At 39.4% G+C, this 21,958-nt stretch overlaps 1 protein-coding gene across 1 annotated transcript; it reads left to right on the top strand.

Annotated features, from left to right (window-relative positions):
- Positions 1-407: 407 nt before the first annotated feature.
- On the top strand, positions 408-15,213 carry LOC311002123 (arfaptin-1-like; the record flags this gene model as incomplete). The annotated part of the gene is made up of 8 exons (XM_083993366.1): positions 408-520; positions 5,161-5,260; positions 10,381-10,456; positions 10,541-10,659; positions 12,397-12,618; positions 12,922-13,079; positions 14,228-14,402; positions 15,058-15,213. The coding sequence occupies exons 2-8, from the start codon at positions 5,186-5,188 to the stop codon at positions 15,211-15,213; spliced, it is 981 nt and encodes a 326-aa protein (XP_083849492.1). The 5' UTR covers positions 408-520; positions 5,161-5,185.
- Between the last annotated feature and the right edge of the window lie 6,745 nt (positions 15,214-21,958).

The following is a 21,958-nucleotide window of genomic DNA, read 5'->3' as shown; positions in this document are numbered from 1 at the left end:
TAAAAAAAAACATTAATGTATAGACAATTAATATACAAGCTGAAATCAAAAAAATACTTTGCTATGTACATGAAAATTAAGAAAATCCTGACTAAAATAAACATATTCAAGTGTTTTTTACGCCTTTAAATTGATTTTGTATTCATTTTAAGCTTCATTTAGTTAAGGAAAATTAGGAGACGCTTGTTTTGTAACGCGGCACCGCCCGTGTGGGGCGGAGTTCCGTTCACCGTCGCTCTGAGACCGCGAGAAGCCGCTTCCTGGCTCCGCCCCTCCGGAGTGAACAAGCCGCCACATGGAGCGCTCCCTCAGCAGGAAACAGTTCCGGGTGTGTTTGACTTTTCTCTGCAGCTTTTAGCTTCACAACTTTTTCCCCCCCTTCTTTCTTCTTTTCTATCGTTCAGTTTGTTTAATAAATGTAACAAAATGAGGAGTTAAAGGCGGGAACAGGAGGAAAAGTTTGACGTTTAAAAGACAAAGAAGAGGAGGAAGAAGAAGTTTTGTTTTTAACGCCGTGAAGGTAAAAAAAAGAAAAAGAAAGAAGCGGTTTTAATGTGTTGTCACCTTTGTGTGTTTGTTGTGAACCGGTCTCACCTCAACTACCGTCAAACACCTTTTACTTTCATCTTTTATGCACAGAAATCGACCGATTATTGATCTAAAATCACCTTTTAATCACTTTATATCGAAGATTTTGCTTCTTTTAGCTACAATTAAACCACTTTATTGCCATTTTAGAGGCTGTGGGTTGAGCTGCACTAATAACATTAACATCGGTGTACTTATATAAGAGCTGAACACTAAAACCTTTATAAAAGCAGACTTATGTAGTTTTATGTCCAACTAACACCTGAGTGCACTAAATGTCCAAACATTATTGATAAAAGCATCACATTTTCACCTTGTTTACACTAAAATCTATCAATTTCTGTCAGATTTGTGCCTGAAAAACTATAAATCAATCAAAAATGATTGTAAATCAATGACATTTTCTGTGGAATAGTGGACAAACTGTTGCAGCTCTTCACTGGTTCATAGTTTGTTATTCAAATGACACGTTTCACTGAGCCTGTTCTGTAAAAAAAAAAAAAAACTCATGTTCCTGTTATCAAGCAGAAGTGCAGATGATATTGATAAGGTCTAGTCTAAATTTACAGGAAGTCTCTTCTTTACTTGTGTTGTTTGGTGCAGAAATCCACTGTCTTTTTCTCGGCAGATCTGCAGAAATCTCAATATATTTAACATTTTATGAAACAGTTTAGAGATGTACCATCTAAGCAGAGTTGGAAGAGAAATATTGATAGGCCTACACTAAAATATCGTAATAAATCCTCCTGAAAGACTATCGATATTTAACATGAGGACAATGGTTTTATTTTGTCCTTACTTGTACTTACCGACCATTGGTAACATTGGTTCAGGTTTCATGACAAACAATGTTATGTTGCATGTTCCAGTGGCCTTTTATTATATTAATAGTTTTTTTTGATGGAAAAACTCACAATCTGCAATCTGAACAAAGGAATTACCATCACTCGGAGGCTCATATACAACACTAAACACTCTTGCCGCGTAATACAAATGTAATAATCTTAAATATTGCGATATTTTATTGTATTGATATATGTTTTTACACCGTCTAGGGCCGCAACTATCGATTATTTTCATTATCGATTAATCTGTTGATTATTTAAACGATTAATCGATTAGTTGTTTGGTCAATAAAATGTTTAAAAAATGTTGAAATATGTCAGTCAGTGTCTTGTTTTGTCCACAAACCAAAGAGAAACTCAGTTTATTGTCATTAAGGAACAAAGAAACCAGAAATATTCACATTTAAGAAGCTGAAATCAGAGAATTTTGCACTTTTTTTCTTTAAAAAAAAACTACCCAAACCGATTATTCGATTATCAAAATAGTTGACGATTCATTCAATAAACGATTATTGTGCGATTAATCGGTTAATTGTTGCAGCTCTAACGCGCATACTTTTGTAATGGCTCTCTACCAGGAACCCCGGATTATTGGATTTAGAGAAGATGCTCATGTTTGGCCTTTGTGTTGTTCGGACAATGTGTTTGAAAACTAATGCAGATTTATTCTGAACTGCCAGACCGCTTCTTTACAAAGGCGATTTTGGCGTTTTTTTTGTTTTGTTTTTTTGGGTGGGACTAGACCGGACCGTCGTACCTGCCCTGGATCTGTAATTACAGCTACGTCAAAGTTCACTCTTAAGATAAGCTGCGTGTACTTTGCACTCGCTGTAAAAAAAAAAAAAAGTTTTCAGAGGAACTATTTATTACCTTTAACAGGAAAGTGGTAAAGTTTTGGTAAACGCCTTATCATTACAACTGGTTACAGAGACTCTGTTTGTATTTAATGGTGTTGATGATGCAACAGGGCTCAATCTCGCCCTGACTTGTAAATTATTCATGTTGCCAGGTTATAATTGTCCGTGTTGTTGCTGGTTGTAGCGGCTGCAGGCGTCATCGTTGGTGTGAAGGTTGAAGCGTCTTCGTCTTGTTTGTCTGATTCAGTTTTAATTCGGCTTCAGGCTGGTAAATTAAATCTGGTTCGTATGAAGTCAGACGACTCTGTCCGGGCTTTTATTTTGAAAATCCATGCAGCAGTTTGAGTGTTAGATGGATTTTAATGACCATTTAGCATATTTTTAGTTTCTTCTGCATTATCCATCCTTCCTTCTTTCCACAATCCTTTTTCCTTTCCTTCTTTCCTTCCTTCCCTTTGTCCTAATTTCTTCTTCCTTCCTCTTTTGATCCAATTGACCTTTGATCTGTTCCCTCCTTCCATCTTTCTTTCTATCATTTTCCCTTCCCTCCTTCCCTTCGTCCTCACTTCTTCCTTCCTTTTTGAATCAATCGTTCCCTCCCTCCTTCTATCTTTCCTTCCTTTTCCCTTTCCTCTTTCCTCCCACCTTTCCATTTGTCCTTCCTTCTTTCCCTTTATCCTTCCTTCCCTCTTTCTTTCCTTCTTTCCTTCCCTTCGTCCTCCCTTCCTCTTTTTCTCTCATCTTTCCCTTTGTCCTTCCTTCCTTCTTTCCCTTCATCCTTCCTTCCCTCTTTCTTTCCTTCCTTCCTTCCCTTCGTCCTTCCTTACTTCCTTCTTTCCCTTCGTCCTTCCTTCCTTCTTTCTTTTCTTTCTTCCTTCCCTTCATCCTTCCTTCCCTCTTTCTTTTCTTCCTTCCGTCTCTTCGTCCTTCCTTCCTTCTTTCTTTTCTTTCTTCTTTCCCTTTGTCCTTCCTTCCCTCTTTCTTTCCTTCTTTCCTTCCCTTCGTTCTTCCTTTTCTTTCTTCCTTCCCTTCGTCCTTCCTTCCTTTCTTCCCTTCGTCCTTCCTTCCTTCTTTCTTGTCTTCCTTCCTTCCCTTCGTCCTTCCTTCCCTCTTTCTTTCCTTCCCTTCGTCCTCCCTTTCCTCTTTCCTCCCATCTTTCCCTTTGTCCTTCCTTCTTTCCCTTCGTTCTTCCTTCCTTCCTTCTTTCCCTTCATCCTTCCTTCCCTCCTTCCCTTCGTCCTTCCTTCCTTCCCTTCGTCCTTCCTTCCTTCTTTCTTTCCTTCCTTCCTTCCCTTCGTCCTTCCTTCCTTCTTTCTTTTCTTCCTTCCTTCCTTCTTTCTTTCCTTCCTTCCTTCCCTTCGTCCTTCCTTCCTTCTTTCTTTTCTTCCTTCCTTCCTTCTTTCTTTCCTTCCTTCCTTCCCTTCGTCCTTCCTTCCTTCCTTCCTTCTTTCCCATCATCCTTCCTTCCCTCTTTCTTTCCTTCCTTCTTTCCCTTCATCCTTCCTTACTTCCTTCTTTCTCTTCGTCCTTCCTTCTTTCTTTCCTTCCTTCCTTCCCTTCGTCCTTCCTTCCTTCCTTCCTTCTTTCCCATCATCCTTCCTTCCCTCTTTCTTTCCTTCCTTCCTTCCCTTCGTCCTTCCTTACTTCCTTCTTTCCCTTTGTCCTTCCTTCCTTCTTTCCCTTCATCCTTCCTTCCCTCTTTCTTTTCTTCCTTCCTTCCCTTCGTCTTTCCTTCCTTCATCCTTCCTTCCTTCTTTCTTTTCTTCCTTCCTTCCCTTCGTCCTTCCTTCCTTCATCCTTCCTTCCTTCCTTCTTTCTTTTCTTTCTTCCTTCCCTTCGTCCTTCCTTCCTTCCTCCCTTCTGACTCCTCTGTCTGGTTTCAGTGTTGCTGTTTCTTGTGTGTTGTTGTCTACAAAGTTCTTCCTCAGTCGTCTGAAACTAAACACTAAAAAATATCCAGCTACTGACGATGTAGAACGATAAGAACGAGTCGACATCATGAACTTCCTTCAGTTTGAGTGATTCCTGGTTTTAACCACTAGATGTCGCTGTCGATTCACGTTGATCTGAACCGTTCACACGAAGGTCAAACTGAACTCTAGAGTCAAGTTGTGTATAAACATGTGTGAACACTGGTCTAAACTGTGTCTGGTGATATAATAAACTTACAGGTGAATTATAATAGTTTACAGGTGTATTATTGATTTTACAAAACCACAATTAGACGATGAATCAAATTTCTCAAGATTATTAACATCAAACTAATAATTGCACTGAATTTTTAAAGAAAATTTCTCCGATACGATCTTATCAGATGTGAATTGATGTTTTTCCTCATCATGGATCACAATTAAGTGAATATCTTTGTGTTTTAGACGTCGTTTAGACAAAATTTAATATTTTGACTGTGTCAGTTTGAGCTATAATTTACCTTCTTCCCATCGGTTTTCTGTATATTTTATGTAAACAATAATTAATTAAGAAAGTAATGATTTGAAACCTGGATATCAGGTTAATATCTGGTGATACGATGCACAATAATGCAGTAATGCACTGTTTTATCAGACACAATCCACCAAATAACAAGAGGATGCGTTCGATATTTTTCCTGTTTCCACTATTTTTTTAGTAAAACTCTATAGATTTATACAAAACAAACCTTTAAACAATAAAACAGTGTCAACTATTTAAATTGTTAAATGTTACATCATGTTTAAACTCAAAATAAATAGCTGGAAACGTGAATAAAGAGACATGTAAACATCATTTTCATGTTACATCATTTTACATAACGGTCTGAACACAATGTTTATCCTTTGTGTAAATGTAATGATCTGTGAACTGACATGTTTTATGTTTAATCTCTGAAGGAAGAAGACGTAAAAAAAGGAGAAGATGATGGAGGAGATGGAGCAGCGAGGAGACGTTACCGTGGCGTCCGACGCCGCAGAGGAAGAAACTCCTCCCACGGTGAGACGGCGTTAAAAAAAAGAAAAACCGTAACGTAATCTGTAGAGTACAAATACTACTGGTCAAAATTTACTCCGTTACAAGTAAAAGTAGCTCAGTCGACATGTTACTCAAGTAAGAGTAAAAAAGTACTTGCTTTTAAAGGTACTGAAGTATCCAAAACTACATGCTTCTAAATTTACTTTAAGTAAAAGTAAGAGTAAGAGTAAATTTCTTATTTTTCACATCAATGAATTACTATAATGTTTTCTAAATGAATTTAAAGCAGAAGTGAGTGATATATTTGTGTTAATATAAGTCTTAAATAGTTATATCTTCCGACAGCAATCACTTTCATAGAGTGTTTGGACTGAAACACGGGTCTCTCAGTCCCTCTGCTCTGCTCTGAGCCGAAGAGAAAACATTTATCGTATCCTACAGTTTTTATCCAATGAGGAGAGAGAACGGCATGCAGGGCTGTGTGTGCAGCCAAGGAACGCCGTGAATGTGGTGACGTAGGGACGAGGACTGTTATGGTGCGTTCAAGGAAACTCGTGTTTTTCCGACCGTGAAGTCGTACCAGTTCGATCTGGTACGAGTTCACCGGTCGGAAGTTACGAGTGGCCGTTATAGTGACTTTCACCGGTAAAACAGGTCGGAAAAACACGAGTGGGTTGCCTGGAACGCTACAAAGTCGTAAGTTGTGACTTGAAGCTGTAATTTACGGTTTCAAAAGCCTGCCTGGAACGCAGCATTAGCCAAAACAACCGGATCGCTTACTTCTGCTTTAAGGACCTTTTAACTCTTGTTTCTGAGAATGAACTCTTTGAAAGCAGCTGCACTGATGTGCTGCTTTTAGGGGTTAGGGTTTCCTTCTTTGACAAACACAGCTTGTGTCCAATAGGATTTTAGAAAAAAGAAGAAAAAAAAAAGCAGTCCTGAAAGTAACGAGTACTTTTCAGCCTTCCTAGAAATTAACTCGAGTAAAAGTAAAAAATATTTGTCTTGGAAATGTATTCAAGTAAGAGTAATAAGTACCAAAGAAATCTAATACTCAAGTAAAGTACAAATCCTCTGGATATGTAGCCTACTTAACCCTCCTGTCGTCCTTCTGGGTCAAATTGACCCAATTTGTTCCCTTCCTCCATCCTTCCTTCTTTCCTTCCTTTTTCCAATCCTTCCTTCCTTCCTCCCTTCGTCCTTACTTCTTCTTCCTTCCAATTGACCCTCCCTCTTTCTTTCCTTCCTTTTTCCCTTCCTTCTTTCCTCCTTTCCTTCCCTTCATCCTTACTTCTTCTTCCTTCCTCTTTTGATCCAATTGACCCTCCATCTTTCCTTCCTTCCTTTTTCCCTTCCTTCTTTCCTCCCTTCTTCTGTCCTTCTTCACCCCTTGAACAAATCTGTTCCCTCCCTCCATCTTTCTGTCCTTCCTTTTTCCCTTCCTTCTTTCCACAATCGTTTTCCCTCCCTTCCTTCCTTCCTTTTTGACCCAATCTGTTCCCTCCCTCAATCTATCTTTCCTTCCTTCTTTCCTCCCATCTTTCCCTTTGTCCTTCCTGCCGTCCTTCCTTCCTTGACCCAGGAGGACAACAGGAGGGTTAAGTACAGTACTCAAGTAAATTTACTCCATTACCATCCACCACTGGTAATTTGTGACATCATAACTCTACATACAGGTGTGTTTACAGGTGCAAACACCAGTCGATTAAAGCTGACGAGCGTCGTTACAAACTCGTTAGTTTCCTCCGGAGCGTGTCACCGATTCATCACAGATTCAACAGAGCCACGCGTTACGCAACCTGGTCAAATAAAAGGAGAGAAACGTCGTCCCCTTACAATGTTATCAGCCGTCGTCACGACAACAAAAGCAAAGCAAAGCGTGGTGATAAACAGTGACAGCGAGTGGATGAAACGGATGAGACTGTGTGTGTGTGTGTGTGTGTGTGTGTGTGTGTGTGTGTGTGTGTGTGTGTGTGTGTGTGTGTGTGTGTGTGTGTGTGTGTGTGTGTGTGAGTGATAAGACGACCATTGTTGTGGTTAACAGTGATGGAGTGAGGGCAGGTACGAGGAGCGGTCGCAGTGCGGTGATGTCATCAGCTGACTCACCTGTGTGGACAGAAGGTGATAACAGGTGAAACAGCTGATGGGAAGTTGTTTTCAGTCGAGTGTTCATCGACACGAGAACATTTTAAATTTATCTGTGGTTTTTTAAGAATGAAAGTGTAGTTTTTACTACATCTCCTCTCTTAGCTTCTTCTCAGCTGCTGTTGTTGTGACATCACAAAGTGACAGGAAGTCCTGACGGCTGGTTTTTCACAGTATTACAGTAATATAGAACCTAGAGCTGCCTTATAATCACATTACACATGGACATCTACCTTTATACTGTATGGAGCTTTAATACAAACATCTACCTTTATTTTGAAGGAGCTTTAACGCAAACATCTACTTTTATTGACCCAATCTGTTCCCTCCCTCCTTTCCATTTGACCTTCCTTCTTTCCCTTTGTTCTTCCTTCCTTCCTTCTTTCCCTTCGTCCTTCCTTCCCTCTTTCTTTCCTTCTTTCTTTCCCTTCGTCCTCCCTTCCTCTTTTTCTCCCATCTTTCCCTTTGTCCTTCCTTCTTTACCTTTGTCCTTCCGTCCTTCTTTCCCTTCATCCTTCCTTCCCTCTTTCTTTCCTTCCTTCCTTCCCTTCGTCCTTCCTTACTTCCTTCTTTCCCTTCGTCCTTTTTTCTTTTCTTCCTTCCTTCCCTTCGTCCTTCCTTCCTTCTTTCTTTTCTTCCTACCTTCCCTTCGTCCTTCCTTCCTTCTTTCTTTTCTTCCTTCCTTTCCTTCATCCTTCCTTCCTTCTTTCTTTTTTTTTTACTTTTATTTTGAAGGAACTTTAACACAAACATCTTATTACCTAAAGAGTTTTTTTTTATCTGTACCGTCCCTTTAAGAGCTCATTGAAGGAACCAGCAGCCTCCCTGTCTCACATCAGCTACTATAACCTTTAGAAAGAGCAAAGGTGTGTGTGTGTGTGTCTATGTGTGTGTGTGTGGTTTTGCGTCACTACATGCCTCGCTGTCCATTCAATGTGACACAACAACTTTGAGTCAAATTCATCCACAGGTGTGTGTGTGTTCAAACGCTCTTACTTTGAAGGTAAAGTAAAGCTTTAAATCAGGGTTTAAGTTCATGTTCGGGGTCGGACCTTTAGTTGTGATAGTCGTGTGTGTGTGTGTGTGTGTGTGTGTGTGTGTGTGTGTGTGTGTGTCATTACCTCTCATCTGCGTCAGGTGACCATTTCCTGTCTTGAGTGCTCCACTGACCTCCGACCTCCTTTTTTTCCCCCCCGGCCGCCACCAATCACAACAGGGCGCCATCGTCTCTGTGGCAACCACGTCGCAACCTTTTGATCCGGGTTCTCTGATTGGCCGCCGTGGGCTCCGGTTCCCACGGCGATCCCTCTCCTCTCTCCGTGTGTAGTTGTGTAGTTGTTGTCAGTCACGGACGGTTGCTTTGACTCATGACCTTTGACCTCTGTGCTGTGTTGGGTACCGGTGATGCTGCTCTTCCAGGAAGCTGAGGCTCGTGCTGCGTTCGAGGGCAGCTGGAAATTTCCGCTCCCAGTCTGGAATAATGGGAGACGAGACGACTTTACTTGCTCAAGGGCAGAAAGGCAAAAAAAAAAAGAAAAAAGAGTGAGGGTGGGATTTTTCAGCCTTTTATTCGCCTGCTACTGTATAGAGCCATTTCCCTGACATTAAAAGTTGGCATTGAAAACAGAATTTGGCATTGTAATACAAGTTGTATTGACACTGGAACAAGTATTGGCATTGAAAAATGTTGGAACACAGGCATAAAAAATACAATATTTTATTTAGATTAAAAAAAATATATATTATCATGTAGTTTTCAATGTCCGTCCTCAGATTTCTTCTTCATGCGTCCCTAGCCCCTCCCCTCAGACCCTCCCCTCCACGCCCAAACCCTGACAGTAACTTGTCATTGAAAAAAAGAACATTGAAACCGAAAAAAATAAAATAAAATTGAAACTGAAAACCAGTGAGACTGGGGGAAAAAATCAGTGTAAAAAAACACACACTGAAAAAAGATCCACATGAAGAAGAAATCTGAAGACTGACATTGAAAACTACATGATAATATATTTTTTTTAAATCCAAATAAAATATTGTATTTTTTATGCCTGTGTTCCAACATTTTTCAATGCCAATACTTGTTTCAGTGTCAATACAACTTTTATTACAATGCCAAATTCTGTTTTCAATGCCAACTTTTAATGTCAGGGAAATGGCTCCATACTACTGGAAATTAGTTTCTTAAGAGAGAGGTCCAACATCTGAGTTTTTCAAAATAAGAGTCCTGAGCCAAAAAGATTCAAAAATAGACAATAAAGAAGCAGAAGAGGCCAAAAAGGGGGAACAAATGTCTAAAGAATTAAGGCAAGGCAAGGCAATTTTATTTGTATAGCCCATTTTTACTAACAGTTTGTCTCAAAGGGCTTTACATGGCATCATAACAACATCCTCTGACCTCTGACCCTCACATTGACGGAGGAAAAACTCTTAAAGGTCCAGTATGTAATAATTGTCAAGGTTTATTGGCAAAATGTGAATAAACTACCCACGAATATATTTGTATAAGTGTATAATCGCTATAAAAGGAAATCTGTTTGGTTTTCGTAGCCTTATAATTATTCTTTTATATATACATGTGTCTCCATCTTGCGCCGCCATGTTTGTACGGCAGCCTGAAGGGAAAATCCAGGCAGTTAGAGAACACGTTTCAAGAGTTTCACGTTCATAAATAAACCAAAGGAAAAGAAGGAGGAAGGAAAGAAGAAGGAGGAGGAAACAGCAGACATATCGTAAAGTGGTTTAGATCTTCACCTCATCGCTCCATGCTCCTGAAATACTCCCAGTCGTGGTAAACAGTGATTTTTGTCCTTGGAGGCCACCGTCACTTTACCGACGGGAGGGATGAGCCCTGCGATCTAGAATCTGAACGCTGGATGTCACGGTTTCCCCCCCTATTTACAAACTGGACCTTTAAATGTTGTAGAATGGTCCCGTCATCTTGAAGCTGATTGGACGCCAAACTTACTTTATGTTCTTCCTTTGCTTTTTCTTTACAGGAAACCAACAGTAACTGTAACCACACCGTCGACGAGGCCCCCTGCTCTCCAGCCGAGGAAACGCAGCAGAGCGAAGGTAAAAAAATAAAATAAAAAGTTTTCTAATGTGGTTTTATTTCACATACTGTCCGTGTTGACCTTTGACCTCCTCCTCCTCCAGACCTCCCAGTGACGCCAGAGAAACCAGAAGGCGGCCCTGTGGTCGTTCAAGGCAACGGCAAGAACGCCGCCAGCGAGAAGCTGCAGAGAGTTCGCAGGTGGAGCATCACCACGTACAAGGTGAGCGGGAATCAAACCAGGCTCAGATAATCAATAAATGTGACCCGTTCTATCAAAATGAGTCGGATGTCGCAACGTTATATTTTTAGATAATCAGCTGATAACGTGGAAAACCCATAGAAAATCCAAAAAAAATATTTTACCCTAATTTCAAAGCAATGACATTCAAAAACAATCTCCCAAAGTTACACAGTCCAGATAATTGAGAAAAGGCACGTAAATGATGATTAAAGTTGACTTGCAACTTTAACCTTCTGAAGATGAGCGTTGCATCGGTGCAAAACACGAAATATCTTCTGAAGCGTTCATGATAGAGACGAGCTGTGAACTGCATCTGAATCGCGGGATTCTCCGCTTTCTGACGGTCATTGAATGGTGCCTCTATGACAAGAAGGGACGGATAAAGAAACAGATGCTAAACCGGGTAACATCGACGCTAACAGAGCGTAGCATCGATGCTAAACCGAACGTAGCATCGACACAACGCTTGCACATGTTTTACAAAACATCAACAAAACATGACAACTTCTGAACCGTTTATGATAGAAACGAGCTGTAAAAAGCATCGGAATTGTGAGATTCTCCGCTTTCCGAGGGTCATTGAATGGTGCATCTATGACAACAAGGGACCGTATAGGGTGCGTGTAATCACGTGGTACAGGAACAGATGCCAGAGTCACTGGCAAAAACTTTAACTGCAATTTTCTCAGGTTTTAGAACGGAATAAAAGAGTGAAAGATCGTAATTCAAATGGCCACATCTTGAAAACCATCAAAAGTATGACTTTGACTAGGGTGTCATTTTAAAGCTTATTTTCTAATCTTTTTTTTTTAATCCCACCATATAATCAGTAAGTGCATACTACATATTTTACACGCACCATGAATTCATATCATAACTCAATAAATAAAAGATTAAATAATTCACTCTACAGCCACCATAAAAAGAAACAACAACAATCCCAAAAACAAAAACATACAAAACAATAAACTATATTGAATCTTCATCCCAAGTTTTTGTTATTGCGAGGATTTCCCATCTTTTTCTCTCTGCACTATTTTTCTTGTTTTTTTGGCAATATCTTTGTTAATAAATAATGATGTTTAATAAATGCTATAAAGTATCTCAAATTAAGCTCTCCTTGATTTTTAAAAATAAAATCTTTCCCAAGCAGAACAATAGTATTGACAGTAAAAGCATATTTTGTAGGGCTGGGACGATATGCTTTTCTCCCGATTCGATTCTTCTACGATTTTTTGGATGGCGATTCGATTTAAATTGCGATTCTACGATATTGCTGATTCTCTCGATTTTTAGTCTTTAGCATTTTTAACATTTATCTGCACACAAATGTAGCCTACTGTAGGAGCCTATAAATTAACATACTCCATTATAAAGTGAACTTAAATCCTTTTCAAAACCTGCACTCTCTGTATGTAAAAAAGGCTAACAAATGCACATTGCACAATATTAAAAAAAATTCAAAAAAAAAATCTAATTTTTTTTTAAAAAATTAAAAAAAAAAACGATTTTTGAAAAAAAAAATCGATTTAAAAATCGTCAAAAAAGATATCGCGATATTTATGTGAATCGATTTTTTCTCCCACCCCTTATATGTTCTTCATGAAAACTAACTAACTAATCTTTCCATTGATACCAAAATCTCAACTTTGCAATTTGGGTCACTGTGACTCATTTTGATGGATCAGAAGTAACTGTTTCTCTGTCTCTCTGCAGTGCACCAGGCAGGCGCTGTCGGAGAAGCTCGGCCGTGGGTCTCGGACCGTCGACCTGGAGCTGGAGCCTCGGCTGGAGCTGCTGAAGGACGACCGGCAGCGCTACAACAACGTGACCAAGCTGGCGCAGACGCTGGCCAGTCAGCTCGCTCAGTTCGCGGTGACGCAGAAGACGCTCGCAGATGCCTTCACCGAGCTCAGCGTCAAAACACCGGCGCTCCACGTGAGTCGACGTGACCTTTATTTAATCAGATCTGAATGTTTTAAACACAAAGAACAAATCTAATGTGCACCTTCTGTGGTTAATATGAAATGCTAATTCTAACACTGCTATTAATAAATAAGCCTAATGAGGTCATCAGTAGCAGCCAAATCATAACTAATTATACGTTTATACATGTTTTTGTTTGGTTATCCATTTTTATTCATCAATTAAAAGCTCTATGGAGGATCTGGAAAGTTTTCTTGACACCACACCGAGACAATTTCACAAGACTCATATACGTACATCTAACGTGTAAATCAGGTGGAGTTCGGTGTGAACGCTGACGCTCAGAAGTTTCTGTCCAAGAGCGGCGAGACTCTGGCGACGGCCATTAACTCCTTCACGTCCGACATGAACACCCTGGTCAACAAAACCATCGAGGACACGATGCTCAACGCCAAACAGTACGAGGCCGCCAGGTGGGTAGAAACACAAGCCAAGGACATGTAGGTACACAACGTTAAAGACATCCAAAACAACTCAAGAACTTCGTAAAATGTTGAATCTTAGGGCGTTTTCACACCTGGTTCGTTTGGAGACGTTGTTCCGAAACAGGGATCGGTTCGTTTGGTTCATATGTGAACACAACAATTGCGCTCGGATGCGGAACAAAACAAACGGGCCGAGATCGCTTGAAGAGGTGGTCGACACAACACGCTGTTGGTCTTCAGTGGTTCTCAACAGCCAGGCGTACTGGTTCGGACTGGCCCGATTCAGGCCGAGTTCGGGTCACTCCATTCGGCTTCTTTTCTTTGTTTGTTTTTTTTGTTTTTTTGCTGTGTTCGGGTCGGATTTTGGCAAAAAATATCCACAAAAGATTGGAATTGCGTCGGGTCTGGGCTTCAACCTCGGTTCAGACCAGGTCGGATTTTAATTTTCAGGCCCGTTGAGACCTCTCTTCCATGGTTTTTATTAGGGGTGGGGAAAAAATGTATTCACATAAATATCTCAATATCTTTGACTATTTCTTTTTCAAAAAACGATTTTTTTTTTTTTCTCCTTTTTTTTTTATTTAAATTTTTTTTTTTTTTTTAATATTGTGCAATGTGCATTTGTTAGCCTTTTTTTTACATACAGAGAGTACAGGTTTTGAAAAGGGTTTAAGTTTACTTTATAATGCAGTATGTTAATTTATTACAGTACAGTATTTGTGTGCAGATAAATGTTAAAAACGCAGACTAAAAATCGAGAGAATTGGCAATATCGTAGAATCGCAATTTAAATTGAATCTCCATCCAAGAAAATCGTAGAAGAATCGAATCGGGAGAAAAGCATATCGTCCCAGCCCTAGTTTTTATTTTTCCTGGGTAACCTCCTCCTCCTTCCAGGTAAGAGTTCTGACCAATAAGAGAAGAGTTTGTTAGCGCATGGCATTTATTTACATCTTCGGACTGCTTGGAACTGTTGGCGTCTGAACACAAACAGCCCAAAAAAAAATGAATGCAACAGTTGTATCGGTTTAGTTGCTAAATCAGAACAAAGCAAACGAACCACAGGTGTGAATTCGCCCTCAAAGAAATACAGACCAATGAAAATCAAAAACATACGTACTACCTACAATCATCAGGATTGAGTACGACGCGTACCGAGTCGACCTGGAGGAGCTGAACCTCGGACCCCGAGACACGGTCACGGTGCCCAAACTGGAGGTGGCCCAGAGAGACTTCCAGAGCCAGAGGGAGAAGTACCAGAAGATCAGAGACGACCTCTCCGTCAAGGTCAAACTGCTGGAGGAGAACAAGGTGAGAGGGACCGAACCGACGGATCAGAGTTCTGGGTGAATAGTTCACCCAAAATTCAAATTTCACTCATTATCTACTCACCCTCATGTCGACTAAGAGCTGTGAGAAGTTTCAGAGTCCTCCGTGGCTTCTCTGAGTTACGGGGGGGTCCGTGCAGCAGTATTTGTCTATATAATGGTTGTGAATGGGCCTCACTTTTCTTCATCCAAAAAGACACACCAAAAAACATCCAAATACCTCCATAGTGCTCGTCTGTAATGTCCGTCTTGTATTGAAGCCCCGACATGAGAAATTGTTCAGGAAAAAATTAAATAAGTCTATATAAGCTTGTTTGTAGCGGAAGCTCCCAGTGTCTCGGTTCACTGCTCTGCCTGTGTCAGTGCAAATCTCACGTGATTTGCACTGACTGGCGGAACAATTTCTCATGTCGGGGCTTCAATACAAGAGGGACATTACAGACGAGCAGCATGGAGGTATTTGGATGTTTTTTGGTGTGTCTTTTTGGACGAAGAAAGTTGGTATCCATTGACAACCATTATATGGAGGACTCTGAAAATTCTCACAGCTCAGTCGACATGAGGGTGAGTAGATAATGAGTGAAATTTGAATTTTGAGTGAACTATCCCTTTAATTTTCCATCCATCTCTGCCCACAGGTTAAAGTCCTCCATAACCAGCTGTGGCTGCTGCACAGCGCAGTAGCAGCTCATAGTTTATCCTGCCACGGTTTCCTGGAGCAGAACATCCAGCAGGCCAGCGAACTCCTCAGCAACCCGGACGTGGACGGCTCCTCCTGGCTGGAGGAGAGTTGACCCAACTAAGCAACAATCTTACCAAGAATATTTGTCTTATTTCTAGTCAAAACAAATCTAATTCTAGGTGAATAAGACTCATCACATTAAAAAGTAGCTTGTTTTTTGACACATCTTACTTTTTTCAAGCTTATTTTCACTTGAAATAAGTAGAAAAATCTGACAGTGGAGCAAGTTTCTTATTACAAGCACAAAAAACTTCCTTTCACTGGCAGATTTTCCTACTTATTTCAATTGAAAATTAGTGTGAAACAAGTGAAACTTATCTGAAAACAAGTTGATTTTTAGGTGATGAGCCTTATTTTACGTAGAAAGAGATTTGTTTTTACTAGAAATTAGACATTTTGACAAGAAATAAGACAAATATTATTGGAAAGATTTTGGGTTTTTGCAGTGAACAGTTGGCCGGAGGACAGACGTGGGTTTGGAGGGTGTTTTGGGATCAGTGGACTCTATCGGTGGGGAAAAAAAATGGGAGATGCTTGATTTGGGAATAATTGTGGAGTAGAAATATTGAAGTGTATGTAAAGTTCTCCGATAGCTGGTTAGGTAAGATGGTAGTTTATTTATACCAAAGGTTTGGGCTGTACCTGTAAAAACTAGAAATAGGATGTTAGATACTGGGGATGTGAGAGTGTTCCTTGGGTTTGTGATGTTCATGCAGGTCTTGAAAGTCTTGGAAAAGGTTGAATTTCAACACTTCTCAAGTCTCAAAATGTTGCAGAATCATTTAAAGCAGAAGATCTGAAATTACCCAAAGACAAAAGGTTCTCAACAAGTCTCTGTTTCTTTCTGTGTCATAGATACTCAGCACTTGTCTCCTCTGACCCGTTTAACGAGCACCCACATATACATAGTACATACAGTACAGTACGTGCCCCTCCTGGGTTTTCCTTGCCTCTGTCGCTGTGTGTTGGGGAGTAAATCCATCTAATCCCCTGTGAGTTACTAAGCCTTTCTTTGAACTTTTAAAAATCCTCAGTCGCTGCAGTCAGAAGCTCAAAGCCTCGACACTCCACTGCTGGAAAAAAACAGCTTCACTATCACTGTCCATAAGGGCTGGTTAGTTCCTTGGTTTGGTTCCTGTAGCCAGTTCTGTTGTTTGATCACTCCTCAATCTCATTTTTTTTAGCCATGCACCGACTGTCACATGTCGCTAATTAAGTTAATGCCAGAAGTTATTTGCTAAAAGGAAAACTTCTCTTTGAATAATGTGTTTGTTTTTTGGTTGAGGATTACTTGTAAGTTGAAAGAGGCCCCTCTCAGGTTTTTTGTAGTTCAACAAGACCAAAAAAAAAGGCTTGAGTCTTTTGTACAAGACCTGACAGCTGATTCACACCATGTTGACTACAGTTGAGACAATCTCCAATGATATCAATGATGTAAGGGGATCCAGCCTACTTAATGTGGACCAACAAGTAGCGTGAACGTTGTCTTGTTCATTGGTAAATAAAAGCTGGTTGATGACGACGGACTTTCAGGCAGAAAAACCAAAAATGACACTATACGCCGATGATGTTGCCTTATTTGTTGTAGAAGGAACGTTTGTTGTAGCCAACCTTTCAGATGACAATAGCCTTCAAATACTTTGTCTAGTTTGAAAAAGCTACTGTGCTGCCTTTTTTCCTATGTAAGAACAAAACTTAACTTCTCGTTCTTCCTCTTTTTCCAGTTGGTGGACAAAATAACAGAAACACCTTATATAGACCGAATCGCCTTGTTGTTTACATTCTACTTCCGGGTAGAAAACCAGCACGTAATTTGAATGAGATCAATAGTAACGAGAGTTTAGCTATATATATCATATTTTTTCACGCCCTATCACCGTTTAGACAAATCTGAAATGATTGAAGAAACATTACTATTTCTGTGTGTGTGTTTTGTGTTGCTATGTGTTGTATTTATTCAGTTTGGGGGAATCACGGTGTCAAGAAAGCATCAGTGGCTGCAGCTGACAGGGACAGCTAACGGTAGCTAAGCTGACGGCGGTAGCTAAGCTAACACCAGGACGTCAGCTGTTAAAACCCTCCCGTTGTCGGACACGACATGAAACTACTCCAGTTAGCTCAGTCTAGTTGTAACTCAGATATCCGCTGGAGAAAATATTTTTTCATGGAGCGTTTATTGAGTCACTGAGTTATTAAAGTTAAACAGGTAGCTAACCGTTAGCCCGGCTAATCTATGATAACCATGACTAATCACAAAAATGTGCACACGTAAATAGTAATGTTTGTCCAATCATTGGTTTTATAGACTTTACAAACATCAGATTAGTCTAAACGGCGATATAGTGACATGAAAAATTCGATATATATAGCGAAACTATCGTCCGTCACTATTGTTCGAATGCTGGTTTTCTACCCGGAAGTAGTTGTAAACAACAAGGCAATTCGTCCTATTAACAATCTGATGCAATCTAACGGCTCGCGCAGGTACTAAAAGGTCCTGCTTCTGTTCGGTCTGATTGGGTTTTTAATTTGACGACTATCTTACATCATAATGTGAAGTTTCATGTTATTTTATCCACCCACTGTATTGTATTTTCTCGCACTCTTTGCACTAAACCCCAAAGCACCATCTGCCTTATAAACTCTTCTTGTGATACAATGTGTTGAAATGTTCAGTGAACTGACTCCTTTTGAACTGTTTCCTATGAATGTGTGTTTGTGTTTGTGTGTTTGTGTGGATGTTTTTGTGCAATAATGTCCCAAAGCCCTTCTTCTGTCTTAAAATAGGATATTTTCTGTCAATTATCTCTTTGTTTTCCTATAAAACTGCCCCACCTGTATTAGATTGAGCCTTAAAGGGAATTTCCACTAAATTTGAAGATGGAAAAATTGTTGTTTCTTTAAGAGGAAACTGGCAAATTTGGATATTAGAAAACGAGTTGAAAACTTTGGGATAACATTGGAAAAACATTTTCTTTCACACAGGGGCTGTTATTGTCTGTTCTACACCATATGTCTTTGGGTTGTTTTGTTAATATAAGTTTTTGTCTTCAGAGAGTAACTCTATTTTTTCTCAATTATTTTCAATTTACTAAAAAGAGTTTTACAAAAAACAAAAATATAATCTAAATCTCTTCTCTGAAACAGTGGAGGAGATCGAACTGTTGAAGAAAAGTTTGGGACTTTCACAGAGGGAATAGAATCAATCTTTTGGGGGGTTTTCCAGTGGCTGTTTTTTTTTTTGTGGTTGCCTAGTTTTCCTTTTGAAATCCAGTCTGACCTGAACGACGGCTGACCTTAGATCAGTCTCAGGTGGATCTCTAGTCCATTTATCTATAAAACCAAAAATGTAGCGCTAAAGGGTAAAGAGGATTTGCTTTTCATTTTAATTGCCAAACAAGGACCAAAATGTACATGAATAATAAATTGCTTTAACATTGTCGGATGTTTTGAACGTTTTGTTGAATGTTTGTATGACCCCAAAAAACTGCCAAATAAATACGTATATTGGGAGATTTGAAAAAAAAAAAACTGTTTAAGGGTTTGATTTCTGAATAATTATGAAACTGTTCCCCCCCAAACAGGATCGGCCTGCACCTATAAACTATGAACTGGGGTGACTGTATTACTTTACATGTTTTAGGTACTTTCCATTGGGTTTCACTTTTAGTCCCTCTCTTGTTTTAACAACTAAGTGAGGGTGTTGAGGCAACTTCTTTTCATGGGTCTATATTAATTTCCCAAATTTGTTTCCTTGGAAAATTCTTGGGAAAACCTTGCAATGCCCTAAACCAAAATATTAATATATATAATGTAAAAGCCTGTGATATAGGACCAAAATGTACATGAATAATAAACTGCTTTAACATTGTCGGATGTTTTGAACGTTTTGTTGAATGTTTGTATGACCCCAAAAAACTGCCAAATAAATACGTATATTGGGAGATTTGAAAAAAAAAAACTGTTTAAGGGTTTGATTTCTGAATAATAACTGAAACTGTTCCCCCCAAACAGGATCAGCCTGCCACATATAAACTGGGGTGACTGTACTAATCTGTTGGTTTACATGTTTTAGGGACTTTCCAGTGGGTTTCATTTTTAGTCCCTCTCTTGTTTTAACAACCAAGTTAGGGTGTTGAGGCGACTTCTTTTCATGGGTCCATAACTTTCCAAATTTGTCTCCTTGAAAAATTCTTGGGAAAACCTTGCAATGCCCTAAACCAAAATATGAATATATATATAATATAAAAGCCTGTGATATATGGAGAATAGAGTTTCTGATGGTACATTGATAATTAAAAGAGCATTCATTTTTTTCTTTCAAAAAAACAAAACAAAAGAAGCCAACTCTTTGGTTCAGGTGCTCCTTTGTACCTACAGCCATCTGACACTGATACATTTTTGTGTGTCTCGTTTTGTATCTATGTTGTATATTTTCCTGCCGCTCCAACACTTTGAATTTCCCCCTTGGGCGATCAATCAATAAAGTTTTATTCTATTCTATTCTATTTCAGATAATGGTCACATTATAATTATTTACATTAAATCAGAACCAATTTTACTATTTTTTGGAAGATAGCCTATAATCCCTTTTCCCACCACTGGACAGAACATAAAAACAAAGTGTATTAATAATGTCTGGTGTTATTTTCAGATATAGATTCACAACAGATTCAGGATTAGTATGCAGCCTGTGTGTTTCTGTCTCTAAATGGAGAGGGGGATCAGTGCAGCGACTGTAGAATAAGACTCTGGTTGGTCTGTTTGTGGTTCTGTTGCTCTGATTGCTCTAAAGAGGGGCAATTATTCACCTGGCAACACCAACACACAAAACCTGATTCTACTGTTGCATCCAGGCTCATTTTCCCAAACATTTCAACAGCAGAATAGTTTCTCACAACAGAGATGCTCGGTGTGGTCTAAGACTACTTCTTATTTTTTGTTTTTGTTTTAAGAAGTTCATCTTTGAACAGAAACTACTGTAGATCAGGTGTTGATTAACTTGTCATCTGGACTGTATAATCTCTTAGTACAGACTACAACGGTCAGAGGTCAGCTAAGGGTAAGACAAGGTTTGTTGTCCACTTACTTTTTTTTTTAACCGTACTGTGTCCAATTGTTATTATTCTTTAGCACTGTTGTGTTAATGTCACTTTTATTGATTATATTTTAGCTCTGATGTCAGTGTCTTCTTTCCAAATATGAAATATCCCAGCTATTAAATATGTAGATTTCCATGAAATTTGGTTGTTTAATTTGAATAACTCATGGCCCCAAGATGATGAGTTGTTTTCTTTCGCTAGCTAACCCTATGTTATGGTGATGTTAGCATTCAGAGAGCAGCTAGCATGTGACTGTTCCTACTCTTAAACAGCTGGTTGGTGTCTGAATGTTTTTTTAATTTTTAATTTTATTGATGCAACCTTTTTAACGGTTTTATTATTTATGGTGTTTCCATTTTTTTGTTGTTGTTTTTTAATAAGGTGATGGAAAACTGCTGACACATGAAACAATAATTGTGTAGGCCTGTGTGTGTGCGTGTGTGTGTGTGTGTGTGTGTGTGTGTGTGTGTGTGTGTGTGTGTGTGTGTGTGTGTGTGTGTGTGTGGAGGGAAACATGACCGTTTTTTCTTGCCAAGGGCGCGGCTGGTCGAGCTTATCATGGCCAAACACACACACACACACACACACACTCAAATTATATAAGTCATCATGGTAGAGGACATTACATAGGAACACACACTGTGCTAATGCTAATATGCTAATATAACCACATCACCACTTCACCTTAGAAATGAATTAATTGAGATGGAAATGTATTGTTAAAAAAGAAAAAAGCAATAGATGCTTATCAGTCACGTGACGTTCTTGTTGTGAGCGCCATCTTGGGTACCAACTAGGGACTGAGGCACAGCTATGATCATTAGACTGTATGGGCTTTGATGAAGGATGTCTTATAGTCTTTATTTCTCCATAACCACAGACTAACTCTACATTATCCCGCTTATTACACGGCTTATGAGTGAAATTATTAATTTCAGATGTAATGTTGATCAAAATACGACTTTTATCGATTTATAAATTGCATCATTTAGCCTAGCGAATCTGCAAGTCCAGTCACTTCTCTGCTGGTTTCCTCACCCGCCTTGGTCGTGTGTATTTGTTTTCAATGAGGCCTTTAATAATCAATCAGTGGATCGATATGTGCCTTTTGATATAATTTGTACATATTTTGGTACAATAAAGTTTTGACGAAAACAAAAATCATCTAAGTAGCTAATTAGGCTAATTGTGCAGCGACAATACGGGGACTTTAATGTTTTTCCCTGTGAAGTCGGGGTCCCCACAACGTAGGTTACACATGTAGCCTACACACACACTGTGGATGCTACAGTATTTAAAGCGATCCGGTGGTTTTGGCTAACTTCCTGTAAGCGGATGGAGTTAGCAGTCCCCGCCCTTGTCCCTACGTCACCACATTCACGCGCATCGTCTTCAGTTTATATAAGCTAATATATATAGGCTAAGCTTTATTTCAGACACAGGTCCATATCACAAAACATAGAATATAAATAGTACAAAAATAAAAGAAAGTACAAAAATACAAGAGTGTGCATTTTATAAAATATACCAGGCTATTGCACCAATGCCACCTTAGCCTAGAAGTGAATCGGTAGCAGCTTTTCAATGGGACTTACTAGGGCCTCAATTATGTGATTCTCTGATTTGTCTAGGCCATACATAAAACTAAACATCAACTGTCTATGCAACTGCCCCCTTGGCTGCACACACAGAGAG

The sequence above is a fragment of the Trachurus trachurus genome (genome assembly GCF_905171665.1).
Source record: "Trachurus trachurus genome assembly, chromosome: 18".
Taxonomy (NCBI): domain Eukaryota; kingdom Metazoa; phylum Chordata; class Actinopteri; order Carangiformes; family Carangidae; genus Trachurus; species Trachurus trachurus.
Note: the sequence above shows the minus strand (reverse complement) of the source record. Positions and strands in the feature narration are given on the sequence as shown.